This window comes from Perca fluviatilis, chromosome 20 (assembly GCF_010015445.1).
Source record: "Perca fluviatilis chromosome 20, GENO_Pfluv_1.0, whole genome shotgun sequence".
Classification (NCBI taxonomy): domain Eukaryota; kingdom Metazoa; phylum Chordata; class Actinopteri; order Perciformes; family Percidae; genus Perca; species Perca fluviatilis.
This window is the reverse complement of record NC_053131.1, coordinates 30837963-30858759: the sequence shown is the minus strand read 5'-3', so window position 1 is coordinate 30858759 and position 20797 is coordinate 30837963. Positions and strand designations below refer to the sequence as shown.

Below are 20797 nucleotides of genomic sequence, written 5' to 3'. Positions count from 1 at the left end.
AGAAAGGAAAAAATACAACTGAATATAACACTCACCTTGGGACCCCCCCGTGACGCCTGAGGCTTCAGTTTGTTTGTTTTTCTGAATCAAAGTCCATTTTCAGAGTACAAGTCCACGTCAATCTCCTTGGTCCCACCGTATCAACAAATGAACGTTGAGTTTTAGTCCGCCCCCCCCCCACCCCCCCTCCTGTCAAACGTACGGAGGCCCAGACGGGATGTGGTAGCTGCTAAATTATTTTGTTACGTCGCCTTAATCTCACAGCTCAGTTATCTCAAGATAACTCGTATTTTATATTCAAAGTCAAAGGGAATCTAAATGTCATGCGTCCAAAGTGTAATTTAAAAAAAAATCAAATAAAACCTCACTTATTTTCCTGCAGCGACGACGCCTTCTACATTGGTGTTCTTCAGGGAATTTTTGGTACCGATTGGAAATGTCTGGGCTGCGATATAGTTGGTGCGGTCGTTCAAAAACATTTTTTATCGCTTACATTCCAACAGCCGAAACCGGAGATATGGAGCATGCTTTCTGTTAGAGGACCAACGTTCTGCCCCCTTAGCCCCGTCTGTGTTCAAATTAATCTTGGTACAATGTTTTGTGGTGAGTAAAATATGTTCCTTTTTTTTTTCGGGTTAACAGGCTTCCCTACTTTACGGTGGGTGCATGGAGTGCTTCCTCTCATCCATCAGGGAGAACGGAGGAGACGTGGACTGTTTGCGGCGGCAGCGGCGCTCCTGTTCCTAGCTGTGGTGCTGGTTCTGACTCTTGATCAGGCTCAGTTTGCTCTTCAGGCCCTGGCAGTAGGCAGACAGGCTGCTGTTGTCCTCCAGCAGCTTGCCGTGCTCCTGGATGAGTCGGGACGAAGTCTGCTGCTCCCTCTGGTCCTGCTCCAGCTCCGACATTAGCTCCTGTCTGGAAACAGAGGACGCAACGCAGAGCCTCCGTTACGGTCATCATGTCTGAATAGGCACTCTGGTCACGTTCACTTTAAAGTGCTCATATTATGCTTTTGGGCTGTTTCCCCCTGTCCTTTATTGTGTTATATATCTTTTTTGTGCATGTTATAGGTTTACAAAGTGAGAAAGCCCAAAGTCCCCCCCAAAGGGACTGAGCATCTCCAACAGAAAACCCTGTTCACCAACTGCTCCAAACAGCTCTGTTGTAGTCCAGCCTTTACTTCAGAGACAAACATGGTCACTTTGTAACACACGTTATAATGCTCGCCTAGCTGCTAGCATGGCACGCCCTCATACTCTGCTTCTGACTGGCTAGTAGTCCTTACCTAGGTACTGTCAGGGTACACCCTCATACTCTGCTTCTGACTGGCTAGTAGTCCTTACCTAGGTACTGTCAGGGCACGCCCTCATACTCTGCTTCTGACTGGCTAGTAGTCCTTACCTAAGTACTGTCAGGGCACGCCCTCATACTCTGCTTCTGACTGGCTAGTAGTCCTTACCTAGCTACTGTCAGGGCACGCCCTCATACTCTGCTTCTGACTGGCTAGTAGTCCTTACCTAGCTACTGTCAGGGCACGCCCTCATACTCTGCTTCTGACTGGCTAGCAGTCCTTACCTAGGTACTGCACATGTGCGACTCCCAACAAAGATGGAACAGAAGTGAGATGACTCACTCTGTAGCTAAAACAGAGAGCTCAACACACAGGGTGAAAAGAGGAGCTGCAACAATGTGCAGTACAACAAAAATATGGTGTTTATTGAAAATTAAACCATGTAAACCTATTCTGGTACAACCTCTAAATACAATTATGAACCTGACCGTCGAACCCGTAACATTACCAAATCACTTTCAACACGGCACAGCGATGAACGGACTGCAGCGCCAGGTCAAACAGGGAGATTTAATGCACGCCTTCTAAATAAATTATCAATTCACTACCTTCATTGAATTTGGGTGTATTACAGAAAACATGACAAATATGTCGGAAAAAGTGACAAAAATGACGGAAAAAAAGAGACAAAAATTTCTGGAAAAGTTACAAAAACGTTGAGGAAAGTGATTTAATCTTTTTCGAAAAACATGACCAAAAACGCTGAAAAAAAGAAGTTTTAATTTGAAATTTTGAAAAAAGTTGCATGGTCCACGGGAAAACAACACAAGGGTTAAATAGTCATCATTTCAATATTGTGCGATTGTGATCTTCTTTTCTTTTTTTGCATAATCCAGCAGCCTTAATTAGTAACACGTGAGTTGACTTACTTCCTCAGAGCCAGGTGAGCGATCTCTGACTGGACTTTGAGGTACTCCTGCGCCATCCTGATGTGCTGCTCGAACACGGCCATGGACTCTTTGGAGTTTGGACACGGAGTCAGCGGCTGAAAGCACAGGGACAGCTCCGTGATTTACACACTGCTGCGTATACACAGGGCTCCTACGTCAAAACAACTGGAGGAGAGCAACACTGAGGAAAGCAATATCCTTGTTTAGGCTGAAATTGAACGTCGACCTATTAAATCCTACACGTGTCCAATAACTCCGCAAAGCGATTAGTTCTAACTACAAAATTCAACTGCCAAGAATAATGAGTCGTACCGCAATAACTGATTTAATCAATTAATTTGTCCAACCCTTTTAGTTAAGCCCTAAAATAATAAATCACTGATCACATAAAACATTTCTCAATAACAGACAAAACAGGCAACAGTAGAATAACTGAGATATAAGTAAGTGCTGCAACTAACGATTATTTTCTTGATTAATCTGTTAGTTGTTTGGTCTCTTTTCAATCTCCTTTTTCTTTTTCTGGGCGAAGAAGGAGAAGTTTGATTTTGAATACGTGTGGTCCTCCATGTTTCCTTCTTCAAACTTGCCACCGGGGCCGGGAAGCTACGATACCCGTTAGCAGCATTAGCAGCACCTGGGAGTTTATCATGTGACAGCGAAAAGGAGAAAGGCGGAGCAGTATGTGCTGTATGTCCCTTACCGGCTAACGTATTTCAAGATGGAGCGTGAATATGGAGCGTCTACCCCAGTTCATGCAAACGCAAATGTAACATTTCCAGCCAATAGGAATACTTGGAATTGATGGTGGTGGTCAATATTCATGAAAAAGGACAAGTTTGTGAACGGGCAACACAGATTTAGATAATGAACAATTAACACATTACACAACTCAAAAGATATTCAGTTTACTGTCACAGAGGAGAGAAGAAGGTGGAATCAAAGAAATATGACCTTTTTTACCCTTATCAAAAGAAATTACTCAAACCAATAACTGATTATCAAAATAGTTGCAGATTAATTTAATAGTTGACAACTAATGGATCTAATCTTTGCAACTCTACATATTAGTATCATTATTACCAGCTGTAATAGGACTATAATGTAAAGGAAAGGAACACAAAATAAATAAAACATATTTTCAACTTACCTGTAACTGGTGATCCAGTTTCAGGTAGGCCATGGGAATGGAGCTGTCCAAACCATTGGTAGCTAAACACACACACACACACACACACACACACACACACACACACACACACACACACACACACACACACACACACACACACACACACACACACACACACACACACACACACACACACACACACACACACACACACACACACACACACACACACACAGTCAGTCAGTCAGTGTAAAAGAGCTCCTACACACACAACACACTCTCTGGCAGGTTGCACTGTAATGCCCCTCAGTGGTGCAGTGTGGGCAGTGCAATACAACTCAAAGCTTTGACTGTGGGCTCAGACTCCTGATGAACTCAACCTGTTGAAGTTGGAGTCAACTAGAAAATGAGAAAATAAAGTGGCGGAGTACAGACATTACAATATGCTGGCTCTTGGAAAAAATTAAAAACCGACTCCACACTGTGATTGGTCAGCTGTGTGGAGGTGAGGAAGTACGCTGGGTATAAACTTCTCTCTCAGATTTATTTTTTCATTCTTGACACAACTATTTCTGTCACTTTTCATGTGAACTGCAAGTGTGTGTATATACAGTATGTATGTATGTATGTATGTATGTATGTATGTATGTATGTATGTATGTATGTATGTACAGTGCCCTTCATGAAAGTATTCGCCCCCTTGAACTTTTCGACCTTTTGCCACATTTCAGGCCTCAAACATAAAGATATAAAACTGTAATTTTTTGTGAAGAATCAACAACAAGTGGGACACAATCATGAAGTGGAACGAAATTTATTGGATATTTCCAAACCTTTTAAACAAATAAAAACTGAAATATTGGGCGTGCAAAATTATTCAGCCCCCTTAAGTTAATACTTTGTAGCGCCACCTTTTGCTGCGATTACAGCTGTAAGTCGTTTTCGGTATGTCTCTATCAGTTTTGCACATCGAGAGACTGACATTTTTGCCCATTCCTCCTTGCAAAACAGCTCAAGCTCAGTGAGGTTGGATGGAGAGCGTTGCTGAACAGCAGTTTTCAGTTCTTTCCACAGATTCTCGATTGGATTCAGGTCTGGACTTTGACTTGGCCATTCTAACACCTGGATATGTTTATTTGTGAACCATTCCATTGTAGATTTTGCTTTATGTTTTGGATCATTGTCTTGTTGGAAGACAAATCTCCGTCCCAGTCTCAGGTCTTTTGCAGACTCCATCAGGTTTTCTTCCAGAATGGTCCTGTATTTGGCTCCATCCATCTTCCCATCAATTTTAACCATCTTCCCTGTCCCTGCTGAAGAAAAGCAGGCCCAAACCATGATGCTGCCACCACCATGTTTGACAGTGGGGATGGTGTGTTCAGGGTGATGAGCTGTGTTGCTTTTTACGCCAAACATAACGTTTTGCATTGTTGCCAAAAGTTCGATTTTGGTTTCATCTGACCACAGCACCTTCTTCCACATGTTTGGTGTGTCTCCCAGGTGGCTTTTGGCAAACTTTAAACGACACTTTTATGGATATCTTTAAGAAATGGCTTTCTTCTTGCCACTCTTCCATAAAGGCCAGATTTGTGTAGTATACGACTGATTGTTGTCCTATGGACAGAGTCTCCCACCTCAGCTGTAGATCTCTGTAGTTCATCCAGAGTGATCATGGGCCTCTTGGCTGCATCTCTGATCAGTCTTCTCATTGTATGAGCTGAAAGTTTAGAGGGACGGGCCGGTCTTCGTAGATTTGTAGTGGTCTGATACTCCTTCCATTTCAATATTATCGCTTGCACAGTGCTCCTTGGGATGTTTAAAGCTTGGGAAATCTTTTGTATCCAATTCCGGCTTTAAACTTCTCCACAACAGTATCTCGGACCTGCCTGGTGTGTTCCTTGTTCTTCATGACGCTCTCTGCGCTTTATACGGACCTCTGAGACTATCACAGAGCAGGTGCATTTATACGGAGACTTGATTACACACAGCTGGATTCTATTTATCATCATTAGTCATTTAGGTCAACATTGGATCATTCAGAGATCCTCACTGAACTTCTGGAGAGTTTGCTACACTGAAAGTAAAGGGGCTGAATAATTTTGCACGCCTTACACTGTATTAGTCAGTTTTGAATTGAAAGTACACTTGCATAAATTTGACTCAGATTTCATTTTTTTTCATTCTTGACACAACAATTTACTGTTACTTCTTTATAACCTGCAAGTGTGTGTATATACAGTATGTATGTATGTATGTATGTATGTATGTATGTATGTATGTATGTATGTATGTATGTATGTGTGAAAGCGCCCTTCCGCTGATTTTTTCGCAGATTAAAATAAAAAATTAAAAATTAAACTCACAATGTTAACACATCTCCACCACAAGCAACAACAAAAAAACAGTCAGCTAAATTTCAAAGATTTTCATTCTGGATCTGACTGTAAAAAATTAAATAAACTGCAGATTCTGTTTGGGTCTGCTCATGAGGCTCCCTTAACCTGACTCCGCCAGATGGATCGCTTCGCATTTGCTCGGCATATCCATCTGGGAACTTTCCGTTGGAGAACTTTTGGGAAGGGGCGAAAATACTGGTTAGCCGATTGGATAAGCCTATGTTGGTGATAGACGTGCCAAATCAACCAATCAGATCAACGAAGCGTATGAAAATATAACCACAAGCCCCTGCTGCTGCTGCAGGCAAGGCATAGCTCGTTAGCTCAGCAAGCAGGCAACATGTCGGTAAAGGAGATTTGCCGTTTGTGTAACGAGAATTTAGGAATAAAAGGCCCCATTTCAGGTTCCCGGTCCATATTCCAAAAGAAGGATCCAAGAGAAAAAAAGCATTAGTGAGCGGCTAACAGAATTAGGGCTACCGCTGGCTGAAAATACTGGTTAGCTGATTGGATAAACCATCTGTCTATCGCCACCTAAACCCGCCTCAAAACCAACGCTGATTGGTCGGTCGTTTGGCGAACGGCTCCAAATTTTCTCTATCTCAAGATGCCAGACTGATCTGCGAGTGGAAAACTGGAGCTCGCGAGATCAGGACGCTCTCACGAGGCTAAGGCTCCCTACCTGTGGGACAAAACCTCATCCTCAACTCCGATTGGTTGGTGGGGGTTACAGGGCTGGTGCAGTGCGTGGGGCTTTGGGAGCATCCTGGCTGGCTGTCGACACTGGGCCCTCTGGACAGCCCAGTACGTAGCGTGGCTGTCTGGGGGGGGGAGAGAAACACAGCTGAAATCACTGACTACGTTTACATGCACACAATATCCCAGTTTTTGCCCCTTATTCCGAAAATGACAATATTCCGACTGAGCTGTTTCCATGGGTAATGAAAGTAAATATTCCACTAATATTACTGTTTACATGCAGCCGTGTTTTCCACCAGCGGTGGCGGACTTGTCGGACCGTGCGAACGCGGCGTCCCTCTTTCATTCCTTCAACCACCTGTTGGAAAAGGTCGGCTTTTCGATATTTGTGCATATCCAAAAACCTGTTGATTTCCAAGTCTTTCATAATGTTTAAAAGTAGGTGCGTTTCTCCTTCTTTTCTTTTGGCCACGTAGCTCTATAGCAGCCCTGCAAACTGTTGGCTGGCTGGTTTGTGTAAAACAACCACAGCAACGCACAGAGCTGACCGTACGCCATAAACACTCAAGAGGCCGTAAACTGTCACAAACTGCAGTAAAAACCCTGACTAGACGCAGATTCTGAATGCGCTGTATACATGTCCAAAGAATGCTTCTAAAACCCAAATACTACCGGCATATCCCACATTAATCGGAAAATGGTAAATTCAGAAAAATATAGATTCAGAATATGCTGTGCCCGCAATTGGGAATATTGTCATATTCAGGATAATAGTGGAATAGGAGTGTGCATGTGAACGTACACAGACAGGATGAGTGTGTACTATCAGTGTTCCCGGTCTGATTACCTTCGAGGGTTTGAACTGGAGTGGAAATTTAGCCTCAAAGCTTTTCAGGGTTTCTTCTCTGCCGACAGAGTTTCTGTGTTCGGAGTTGTCGTCACTCTTGTTACTGTTGATGGTGTAGTCCGCGTACGAGTCTGCAGACAGCAAAGACCGATTCATTGGAACACTTTCTTTACCTGAAGCGTACAATGACTTTAACTAACACACACACACACACACACACACACACACACACACACACACACACACACACACACACAAGTGGAAGCCGCAAAAGCTGAACGTTACCTGTGCTTGTGGCTGACGAGGAGCCGCTTCTGCTGTCTGAAGACTGGTGAGGCAGCTTGAGGGGTTCATCAGAGCCTGGGAAGTACTGGAAGATCCAAACACACCACCCGTCACTTTACAAAAAGAGCTCGTTACGGTTTGACCTAGAGCTAATTTCTAGGTTATATTAACTTTGTTTATTCTGCACATGAATAAGAATGTGAGAATGATCCTTTTGTAGTTTTAAGCACAGCTGAGACCAAAGATTCGCAAAAAGACGAAAACGTTGCAGCTGTCTGAACCGGCCCGTCTCCGCTCGACTCAAACCAGCCGACGGCGCCGCTGTGACTCGGCGCGTCAGGTCCCCAGAGGCTGGTTTAAGAACGTAAAAAAGGGACGTCAGCCTTTTCAACAGCCAATAGCGAATTCCGCTTGTAAAGTCGGCTACAAACCATAGAAATGAAATTATCCATAATCCATTTTAGTTCTATGTTACTAAATGTCAACTGGTCGAAATGGCGGAGTTTGAGACGGAGGCTCAACGAGCGCCCGCGAGCGCGTTATGTGGTGGAGCGAGCTAGAGAGTGACTGAACTGAGCAGCAACAAAGAACACAGCAGGGAATCACAGAATTAAGACGTTTTCGCCTTTTCATCGCTAGAAATGCAACTGTAGCAAACATCTCACTAGCACTTACCTTACTCAAATTTGAAGATGCTACAAATGCAGGGTTTCCCCCAGTGGTGGCCCACCGGGCTTAAGTTGCCCCACACCAGGCTTAAGCCATGGGGAATGTAAATGTATTTTGAAGAAGTTTAAACTACAGTTACAGTGGGGAGGCTCGGTTGGAAAATTTGGCGTAGTCATGTTTTCTAATCTCCAGTTAGCTTTTAGCACTGACTTAATGTAGGGCCCTATGGAATCGGTCTTATAGCTTTTTAAAAATGTTTAATTTTGCGATTCCGTCCATTTGGTATCACAGAAACTACCGGGCTCTACATTAACGCTGCCATCAGTCTGGGACTGGCCCCAGCCGGGCCCCCGTCGAGATAAAGACACTTGCCACCGGGCCTAACAACCTTTCTGGGGGGAAACCCTGAAACGATATATCAAGTTACAGTTGTTGCAGACCGGCGCGTTGCAAGTAGTTGCAAGTTTCAACTAGTCGTGAATCAGTGGTGTGAACTGGGCTCCAGCCGGAGTAACAGCACGTGTTGGGACGATACCTTCATGAGCTGGCTCATGGTGTTCTTCACCTCCTCCATGGACGGTCTCTGGCTGGGTTCTTTGTCCCAGCAGCGGGTCATCAGAGTCTCTATGGGCTGGGGAAGGTCCTTGATCAGAGGCGGCCGTGTACCTGCGTCACAGTAAACAAACAGTCGGTCAGGAATGTGGGAATGTGATAAGCTTTGCCAAGGACAACACTGGTTCCCTCCTATCATCACTGCAGCGGAGGGAACAGCGTAACCTCACAACAATGTGTGCGCACTTTGGACCTCGCTAGTACATCTGATTCTGCTAAGAGTCAACAGGCAGTCTGTTGTTGTTTGGACAGACCTGCCCCCGCTGCTATAAAAGAAATCCTACAGGAAACACTGAAGGGTTTGACTCCAGTCCACTCTCACTGAACCCCTGATATGAAAACAAAGCAAAGTAGCTTTCAGCTTAGAAGCTCACAAGCTGATTGGATGCTACCTGCCCAGCGTCAAACATCAGTAAGAGAAGAGAATCAAAGGGAGCAAATGGGACGCAGCACCAGCATCAACATCTGCTCCCACCAGGGATTGGATTCATTTAAAGTTCAAGCTCAAGGTTTATTCATTGTCAACACAGGATCGGACAACGAAATGCAGTTGTACTCCATTTATGCAACACAAGAAACACATGTACGTTTACTACACTACAATGTTAGTTGCCTACTACTTTGCAGATAAAAGATCACTGAAGTTATTTCTAGAGGGTCTGCACGCATAATAAACAAGGGAGAGAAGTACTTGACAAAGAACTATTCAAAACTTCAATCTTTGTTCTAATTAATTCAGTTATTACGCTGGAATAAGCCAAAAGCTGTACGTAAACTAGGCTGAAGAATGTTCCACCTCTGTTTAAGTAATGTATGTAGCACTTTACTCCTGGAGGGTGCCATTGCTTTTTATTTATTGCCTTGTATAGGTTGTTCCATACTATGTAACCATGGTAAATGATAGAAATAATACAAATGGTATCCGGCTGACTCAACATCATAGATCAGACGGAGGAGGCATTCTGACTAATCTGGTTGTCTGTATCAAAAATGTAACCAGAATAACCCAGAAACCGGGATACCCGAGGTCAAGTCATGAATCCCATGTGACTAACGTGTCTTAAAAAGCTTCCCTGACATTGCTCACACACCCAGCTCAACGTCATCGCAGCTCCAATGTCTGGTATTCACAGGGTTCAACAAGAAGGGTTTGCCCGATGGGCCCGGGGCAAGTAAATGCCAAGTCGGGCCTGTTTGGACAAGTTTGAATGAATGTTGAATGATTTGATTTGAATTTGACATTGGAGGCGCCCGGATAGCCCAGTTGGTAGAGCAGGCGCGCGCATATATATATATATATATATATATATATATATATATATATATATATATATATATATATATATATATATATATATATATATATATATATATATTATATATATGCGTGACTGCCGGCTGTTAGAAGAAGATGCTGCATGGCTGCATACGAGCTAAAGCGAAAGAGTGTTTCAAGAAAGAAATAATTTTTTTTTATCCTTTTATCTATTCAGAAACAGAGTTTCTGCAGGTTTCACCAAGTCAAATGTAAGACTTTTTAAGACCCTTTTAAGACCGTTATGAATGAAAATTAAGACCTATATCATGACATCAACTGAGCCCTAAATTCAGCTTTAATCAAGCCAAGTATCGCTGAACTTGCACTTCCCCAAAGCTGAAGAAAATAAATCTGTTTTATGTCTGTGGTACAATCTGAAAGAGACTCGCGCCAATAACATGAAAGCTGATTGGCTGTTGTGGCTGGGTTAGCTCAGTTGGTAGCACATATATAGAGGTTTACTCCTTGACGCAGCGGCCGCAGGTTCGACTCCGCCCTCCGCTGCATGTCATTCCCCCCCTCTTTCTCCCTTTTCATGTCTTCATCTGTCCTGTGGAAATAAAGGCCTAAAAATGCCCAAATAAATAATCTTTAAAAAAAAATAAAAATAAAAAAAAGCTGATTAGCTGCAATATAAGTTGCATGTTGGTCGTAATACAGTGAAATTATATTTGTACTAGCGACCAAAACAACTACAACACTACGGAATACATTTAAAAAATAAAAAATACCATTAGAGGTAGCGTTGCATGGACATAAGAAAATTAAGACCTAGAACACAATACTTGAGCGAATTTAAGACTTTTTAAAAAGGCACAAAATTTGGATTTTGAAATTTTAGACTTTTTAAGACCGGTGGAAACCCAAATAAAAGCAATGCTGGAGTGCCACGATAAAAGCTAGCAGCATCTCGCTTTCATAGAAGCTGAGAGCTTCCATGAACCGACAACCGTCTTTCACAATTTGTATAGGGGCCAGTAAAAATTGACTTAGGGGGAGTAGAATTTAGTTTTTCACCTGTGAGCAGCAGATTTTGGACCAAAAACAAAGAACTCAAAGTGGCTTCTAGATGGAAAATACAAAGGGTTCATTGAAGAGTTAAAAGGTTAAAATTACACACCTTAAAGTTTAAAGATCTGGTAGATTTTAAGACTGCATAATTAATCTATAAAAATAAATAAATAAATCTGCCTGGAAACTGTTTGCAGATAGAGAGGGGGGGGTTAGAACTCGAGAGGGGTTTTAAATTTAAAACAGCGGTATGCTCGGACTACATGTAAAGGTTTGTGTGTTACGATGTGTGGGATGCTTTGGTGGAATAGTCTTGAAGGAATCGATCAAACAAAGTGTAAACATGTTGCAAATTAAAATAAGATTTATGTTTGAAAAGTACAGAAGTGAGGAAGGAGAGTTACACTGATGTTACTGCGGCTTGTTTTGGTTCCGTTTGTTCTTTCTTCTCTTAATATCTTGATAAAGTAGGACGTAAATTGGGAGTAGTATTTTTTTTTGTATTATTTAAAATGGTCTGTCTGGTCTTGTTTGAATGTGATTTAGATGTGGTAAAGAATGGGGGTAGTAATCAGTCCCAAAGTGCTTCACACAATAAAATACAGTTAAAATACAGTAGGATCCAAAACAGAAATAAACAAGCAAAAACAGGGTAGGACCTGATAAGCCTAGGGCTTCTACATATCTCTTTTCAAACAGGTCTAGTGTTGTGTGGATATTTTTTATATATATATATATATATATATATATATATATATATATACACACACACACACACACACACACATTTTATATATATTTCAATCTTTTGAAATAAAGATTTCATTCATTCATTCGTACTCTACCAATTTAGCATTGCACTTCTATAATATTGACAGCAGCTACAGCAGAACATCATAAAAAAAATATATCAACAGAGCAGTTGGTATTATAGTAGTATAATGCTCACCTCTGTGGACGGCCCACATTATACAAAACGCCGAGCCACCGATCTCATCAAAGGGTTTCTTGCGTGTGATGACCTCCCACAGGATAATGCCCCAACTGAACACGTCACACTTTTCACTGTAGTTACTGCCTGAGGAACACACACCAAAAGTTACTTTTAGTGTATGCGGGAAATGAACGACCCTTTTGTAAAAGCAACAGCTCTGTTAAAGCTTTAGTGCATAGCTTTTTGATATTAATTAACACCCGTTACATCCAAGCCATCGCCAAATGAGTTGCTACAAAGCTAATTAACACTATCAGCTCCACACCACTCTCTCAGAAGATTGTGGCGTCCGGCGCCTTTGCTGCGCAGAAGCTTGAGTGAAGATAATGACCTCTTCTGAAGAGTCCATCAGGTTTTTTTAATCCTCCGTGTCCTCCTTGGTTACTAGCAACTGCGTGGAGGAGGGGTGGGGGCGCGTGAGCGATCACAGAAGGCTTGTATCATGTGGACGCGCCGATAGTTTAGTTGTCATTACTTAGAATCCTCGTGGGGGAGACAGAAACTACGCGCTATAGCGTTAAGTTTGTGGCATGTTGTGATTATATCACAGCTAAGGGGCGTCGTTCAGCCCGACGCAAACAGGACAACGCCTGCCGGGTGCTGTTGCTTAATTGTAATATATTGAAAGGTAATTTCGGGGGTTTTCAACCTGGACCCTATTTTCTATGTTTTTGTGTGTAAGTGACTGACGGGAATAACAATCTTTGAAATTGGTCCACAAAGCAAGCTGCAATGTAACCCTATGGGGCAAATGTGCATCGTCAATTTCGTCCACTAAAAGTGTCTGACAACATTATGGAAAGGATCCATACGGAGATTGGCCTTTTCGATCGCTAGCGCTAAACCCACCCGACTCCATTTTAAAAAACAATACTTTTAGCGTGTATAGAGCCAACATGTTTTCACATGTAAATCGGTTAACTATGTGTTTATTTCAACAAAAACTAGAGTTGTGATGGTTGGAAAAGTGGAAAGACGACCCAAAACGGCTTTTCATAGTTTTTATTTTGTTTCTTTCGACTTTGAATGAAGTGTATTTTACGATGCTAAAATTACTATTTATTTACATGGAGTCTGGTGGGTTTAGCGAACGCTATTTAAAAAGAAAAAAGGATCTTACTCTTTAACAGAAAGGTCGACCTACTTCGAAATCCTTTCCATAATGTTGTCAGACACTTAGAATAATAATCTGAGTGTGTCAGTGGCAAAAAAAGCACTTTTGTGAACATAAATAGAAGCTGCACAATTGTTCTATTAACTTACATTGTAGCTTGTTTCTTTGCTGCCGACTGCAGCGATCCCGCTTAATAGCGGACCAAAGATTGTTGTTTCCAAGAGTCACTTAGACATGAAAACACAGGTAAATATTGTCCAGGTTAAAAATAAACCGAAGTTACCTTTTAAGTCGCTGCACCCTGACTGGCTGAAAACTCCAGCTCCTCTAGGTCAAGTTAAGTACAATCTTTGGAGAGTAAATCCAATCAGAATTTAGTCTAGCTTTGAGGTTAAATCTTAGTGATTTAAAAAAATCACTTTAAAAACCAAAAAATAACTAATATAAATAAAGAAATTACAAATCGAGACCCAGATTGTGGGAAACAACTCTTTTTTTTTTTTTTTTTCGGTTGGATCCCCAGAATGAAAAGTGAAAAAAGTTCGGGGCTCACCTTCGAACACCTCTGGTGCCATCCAGGCTGCGCTGCCTTTATTGTTGGTCATGTAGGTCTGAATATCACACGCTGTTCCAAAGTCACATATCTTCAGCACCGTGCCACGAGCCACGAGCAGCAGACTGGAACAGTACGGAGGACATGGATTAAATACGCTATATATATATACATATATACATATACATATATATACATATATACATATACATATATATACATATATACATATACATATACATATATATATACACATACATAACAACACACAATAAATTAAAAAAAAAAATAAAAAAAAAAAAAAATATACATATATATATATATATATATATACATATATACATATATTGTATATATATACATATATATATACATATATACACATACATACAACAACAAATATATATATATATATATATATATATATATATATATATATATATATATATATATATATATATATATATACATACATATACACACATACATACACACACACACATACATACACATATATATATATATATGTATATATAGACACTCCAGTGCAAACCAGGGAGATTTAGGCCCAATCCCAAAGTCCAGACTCACGGACTTTGGTGCGCATTCTCACGAAATTCGTAAGGGCTTAGGGTTGTCCCAATGTGGAATTTCAAAGGGCGTGAGGGTTTGAGTACACACTTACCGAGCCCTTTCCGTGAGTCTGCATCGATGCAGACTTCACCAAAGGGAATTACCCACAGTTCAAAGCGTTGTGACGTTCACCGCGGAGACGATAGGGAAATCTGGAAATTACGAAGGTAAACAACAGCACGACGCACGACCACGGAACAGACCAACCTGTTGTTCAGCTTGTAAAACAAGATTTTGGAATCAGGTAGCCGTCTCCTGGGCCTTAAAATGAAAATTCCCAAACCGGCAAGTTTCAGCAACATTTTTGTTATTAAACGTCGCCAAGGTAACATGTGATCTCGTGAAGTGCTGTCCCGATCCCATTTCTACCTATCTGAGCCCATGTGGCCTCACACACTCACTCACTTAGTACCTGAGATCAATTAAGGCTGTGAGTCCTTAGTCCTTAGTCCTCAGGGCTCACTTTGGGATTGGGCCTTAGACTATCTCAAGCTATTAGTGCACTTATCGTCATCACCATGTTTTCTCTCAAAAACTCTGGACTGTGTAACTTCTCTCTGTTTGATCATAAAGAGACTTACTTTGGTGGTTTGAGGTCTCGGTGAATTAAGGCCTTTGGCTTCATAGCGTGCAGATAGGCAACTCCCTCGGCACACTGCAGACACCAGCTCATGGCATGCGAGGCTGTGTAGTGGGCCTGTGGGTCCGCACTGTGCAGGACTTGGATTAAGGGACAAGCAAAACAATAAGAGAAGCACAGAATAGGATAACTACAGTGTATGCACACAAACATGGGGCACTATCATCATGCAGCAAAATCTTAAATCCATTTTTGGAAGTGTTGCACAACGAGTGAATGACATCATTGGCGTGGCTTTGCCTCGCATATTTCAACTAATGTGTTTATATATACAAATCTAATCAAACGCTTGTCAAATACACAATCACACACAGTACAATGTGTCATGCAATTCTTATGCCTAGCGCCAGAAGCAACTATCAAAGAAAAAGAAGAAGTGAAATATTGAAAACAATGAAACTGTGTAACCATGACTGAGTTTCAGAAGAACTGAAACAATATAACCTTTACATACATCTAGGGCTGCAACTAACGATTATTTTCATTGTCGATTAATCTGTCGATTATTTTATCAGTTATTCATGACGTCCCCAAATGTCAAAGATATTCAGTTTACTGTCACAGAGGAGTGAAGAAACTAGAACATATTCACATTTAACCCTCCTGTTGTCCTCGGGTCTAATTTGACCCGTTTACAAAAACTTCCTATATCAGAACTACGACAAAAGAACGTTGAGAAAAGTGACAAATGTTGTGAAAAGCTACAAAAACGCAGGAAAAAAAATCTAAAAAAAAAAAAAAAAGAAATCGACAAAAACATTAATTTTTATTTACACTGGAAAAAAATGTCAAAAAAATAATTAAAAAACCCGGGAAAAGTGGCCAAAAAAACACATCAAAAACATCGGCAAAGGTGGCAAAAACTTGTTAAAATAAAGTGACAAAAAAATTGGAAAAATTTGAAGAAAAAAAACATTGGAAAAAGCTACAAATACTTGTTAAAAAATTGACAAAAACAAAATAGGAAAAAAAGTGACAAACAAATTGGAATAAAACGTTGAAATTTTGAAAGACAACACGAGGGTTAACAAGCTGGAATCAGAGACGTTTAAAAAAAAATGACTCAAACATTTAAATCAATTGCCAAATTAGTTCATTTATTAGCTGACAACTAATCGATTGATCTAAAGATTAAAGCTTTGCAGCCCTACAATGTATGACATGCAACATACCGGTCAACGTGAATCAACTTGAATATCTTACAGGTAACATGACTTACGGTTATACAAAGAGCCACATTCTGCATACTCCATGACCAGACAGACCTGAGGACACAAATCCAATTACCTGAGGAGCAGTGAAAGCGAGACAGAGGCAGACATCGGGTCATCTGTAACTAACGTCTAAGCTGCGCTACATTTACACTGAATATCCATACTTATTCTGTTTTTCTTATAATAATACACTGCACATATCTATATTATTCTTACTACTATTATAATGTCACTGCTACTACATTGCATATATCTGTACATGTTGTTCATACATTGTTCATATTACATAGCCATATTTATTCTGCTCTTATAAGGTAACTGCTAATACACTGCACATATTTATATTTAACTTATATTACTCTAAACCACCTTCTGTAAACCAACTCCATACCACTGTCTACACTGCACTAGATTTCTTGTCCTGTCTCTGCACCACCTGTCTATACTTTGTATATCGCATTGCACTTTTCTGCTCTTTTTGCACTTCTGGTTGGACGCAAACTGCATTTCATTGTCTTTGTACTCTGCACAATGACAATAAAGTTGAATCTAATCTAATCTAAATGTACTGCCCAGCCACCTGCAACTACCTGACAACACGCTCACACTAAAAATAAAAAAGGTGAGTGGCTGTGAGCACCGTCCGTGCTGCTCCGCTGACAGCCACCACACGTGTTTCTTAGAAAAGGATTTGGACGGCGAAATCTGTCCCCTTTCGGTGGCCCACCATGGAACTTTATTTCGGGAAAAAAAATACGTACAGTATTGGACGGGGAGAGGCTAATTCTTTTTAGATCCTGTTTGAATTGAGCCAGGAATTACACATATGATGTTCATCAATTTAAAAGTTCGTAATCATTTTGCGAGTGAAGAAAGTCTGAGTTTTGGGCGCCTGGGTGGCTCACCTGGTAGAGCGTGCGCCCATATACGGAGGCTCAGCCCTTGAACTTGTAACAGAGTATTTTTACAGTGTAGTATTAGTACTTTTACTGCAGTAAAAGGATCTGAATACTTCTTCCACCACTAGGTGAGTGTTGTATACTCACTGGGTTGTCACAGGAGCCGTACAGCTTAACAATGTTGGGGTGATTCACCCGGGAGAGCTGGCGGAGCTGCGCACAAACAAAACAGAACCATGAACATTATATCTTACTTTCAATGTGTGTATTACATTGGAACACATTATGCATATAGCTTCATATTCTGAACATGTATTATGGGTGTTTTCAGTTATACTGATATTTGAAATGTGTCTGTAATAACTGTATTCTGACCTTTACCCAAAGACCAAGCTGGAGTATTTGTAAAAAAAACTAATAGGGTGTGTGTGTGTGTGTGTGCGCATGTGTGTGTGTGTCGGTGTGTTGGTGTGTCGGTTTGTGTGTGTGCATGTGTGTGAAGGGGTGTGTGTGTGTCGGTGTGTGTGTGCGTGTATGTGTGCATGTGTAGGTAGGTGTAGGTGTGGGTGTGTGCATGCATGCGTGTGTTGGTGTCGGTTTGTGTGTGTGTGTAGATGTGTATGTGTGGGTGTGTGCATGTGTGTGTGTGTGTAGGTAGGTGTGTGTGCGTGCATGCGTGCGTGTGTGTCGGTGTGTTGGTTTGTGTGTGTGTGTGTGTTGTATTCATATGTTGGTATTAGGGCTGCACAATATATCGTTTTGTATCCTTATCGCGATATCAACTGGAGCAATAAACACATCGCGAAAAATGCGACAATGTGAAAGACACTGAAAGATTTTTTACGTTAGTTGAAAGAAAATACAGGTAAAAAAAAAACGCCACTTTAAAATGTAACTGTCATTCTTGTTTTCGTGGTGCCTTTTATATACACAATTCAATGTTGAATTTGTTCGAAAAAAAAAGTTTTGGGGAAATGGTTTCCTTTTATTTGGTTTAAATTCAACAATTAATTTGTTGTATTTTAGCAGAAGACTGAAAGCAGCAGAACTGAGTACGCTCCGATACTGCCTAAAACGCTGGTATCGGTATCGGGAAGTACTGGAATTAATGCACCGATCCGATACCACGTAATAAAGCCCTAAAATATCAGAAGTATCAGAAATAGGGCGGACGCACAATGGTTGCCTTTAAAACTGATCCTGCCACTCTTCAGGACGTGGCTAACAGAACTCACCTCTGTATTACATATGGAGAAAGTCCGATATGGCATGACGGACAATCTTAAGAAATTCTACAAGATTTGGTAGCCATTCTTAGACCATCTTGCCCAATTTGATGGAGACCTTGAACAGTTGTGAGATTCACAATATGCCACTCGCCTCTTCCTTGATAAACTCAGTTTTTATTTTTATTGCAGAGTATCGGTGATGTAACAGTACATTTCACTGTTTATACGCCCTAGGTTTTTTGTTTTTATTTACTTCCTTTTTATTTACTCCTTTTCTCTTTATATTGGCATGTTATTCTACTCATAATATTTGCCCTTTTGTATTATACTACTTTGAAAACACTTAATAAACATATTGAAAAAAAAAAAAAAACTGATCCTGCCGAGCTGCCGCTCACATTGCTATTTAACAACAAGTACAACTATTCAGAGGTTATTGGGCCCGTCCAGTTTAACTCCACATACTGTTGTGTTGATGTAGTTTATCGTTAAAACGTTCGCTTTCTTCCGGGTCGACTATTAAACGAACAGCTCTACCGAAAACGTCACCGCGGTGGGTCCGTTCTAATTGGACAACGTTCAACTTGTCAGTTCTGTCAGCTGTCAGTCCTGATATCAAACATCCGGAAACATTAAAACGGTAAGTGAGTCATTGGAATATCATATAAATTGGAAATAGTCTATAGATGTAGTCATTTGGGTTTTGGTTTCCCTATGAAGAATTTCTTGTAAAATTCATTTTGTAGACCTGTTGTAGATGTTAAGTGCTCTATAGTTCCTCAAAAAATACAGTTCAATCATAACTGAAAATATGCCTCCTTGTGTGTGAATAGAGGTGAATAAATCTATTTGTTTGGGTTGCAGCAAAGTGTCAGTTCCGTTTCATATGTAAAACATTTGGTCGCGGGGCAGGGGGCGGGGGTTGTTTGGACAGACCTGCCCCCTCTGCTAAAAAAACAACAACCCTCAAGGCAACACAGCAATTATTAGTATTATAGGTAATAGTGTGATATTTTAATAATGCCACACGTCTGCAGGTTCCCTGCTGCACAGAGCAGAACAGCAATAAAAAGGTGTGTTCACAGTACCTCAACGAGGAAAGCGTTCCTTTCGTTCTCGCTCTCGATGGTCTTGATTGCTACGTCTTTTCCTTTCCATACGGCCTTGAAGACAACTCCAAATGTCCCTCTGCCAACAGCCTGAAGAAAGACAACATGACAGGCTCAGGACACCCAATGCACAGAGAGGGGGAGAAACAGGAAGGGATAACAGGGGCCCAGCAACCCCCCAACCACCCCCAAGCAGATTAATGTGACCATGGTAAACAGCTGGACATACCCCCCCTCAACATCTGGAGAAGGCTTGTAAATGCTGCCACTTTCCCTAAACTGTATTTTCACTGCACTTTTAGAAGCAGCTACAATTGAGTTTTACCAGTGCACATTTTACGACTAACAGTCTGCCCTTTAACAAACTGAGGCCTTGCACTGCTTGTTAAAGTAACGTTACATGTAGGTTCAACAGCAGATGCTCTGATGTGTCTAAAGGGTTTGCTCGGACCTCAACTCTCACTGTATGTCACATTAAAGGACAGTAAACGGCACAATGTTAGCAGCAGAGTATAGCCTCCTGTGTCTCTCTTTTACCCCAGCGTTGCTCATAAACACAAACAAGAACGTTACAAAAACGTTAGCTAGCTAGCTAGTTGTATTTTAACTCCGAGTAACGTTACCGGAACATTCCCCCCCCCCCCCCCCCTCAGCAATGCAAAGCTAACGTTAATGCCCTCTCTCGGGCTTGTTGTCGGGTCATAAGTTTACCGCTTCAACTTGGATGTCTTCATACTGGATGTCTTCAAACAGACAGCCCGCTGGAGTCTCCACCATCGCAGCACAGCGGAGACACTCCTCGACGCAAGCCGACAACGCTGGAGTTCAAAAGCCCCGAAGCTTATCTTGTGGTTATCGGGACAAAATGATAACGCTGCGATGTCAGTTTTTAGTTGGCTCCTGTTGCTGTGAATTCAGGAAGTGGGGAAACTGCAGGCTGCTTGCGCAGCGCTGTTGCCTAGAGCGGTGAACATCCGGGCACTTTCATCGCCGTTAGCGGACTGCGCTCACATACCGCTGTTCTCATAGGGAATGAATTGAATCGCTCCGCTCCGCAGCAGCTGCCTGTTGAAAAACCGAAACCCAACGGCAGGGCGCTGGGGAACGTCCCACCGAAACGGAGGGGAAGAAAAGGAGCGCAAATGAAGCATTTCTGACACGTTAAACCGTGACTTTGGATTGATTTAAAACTACCGAGCAGA

At 41.5% G+C, this 20797-nt stretch overlaps 1 protein-coding gene across 1 annotated transcript; it reads right to left on the bottom strand.

Annotated features, from left to right (window-relative positions):
- Nucleotides 1–592: 592 nt before the first annotated feature.
- On the bottom strand, nt 593–20585 carry LOC120549185 (mitogen-activated protein kinase kinase kinase 7-like). Its single transcript, XM_039785895.1, has 14 exons — nt 20307–20585; nt 19575–19685; nt 17405–17470; nt 16364–16409; nt 15086–15224; nt 13872–13996; nt 12160–12288; nt 8805–8935; nt 7601–7685; nt 7316–7446; nt 6452–6590; nt 3392–3453; nt 2221–2336; nt 593–915 (listed from the first exon to the last, which is right to left on the bottom strand). Exons 1-14 carry the CDS (start codon nt 20370–20372, stop codon nt 744–746), a joined length of 1518 nt encoding a protein of 505 aa, XP_039641829.1. The 5' UTR covers nt 20373–20585; the 3' UTR covers nt 593–743.
- Between the last annotated feature and the right edge of the window lie 212 nt (nt 20586–20797).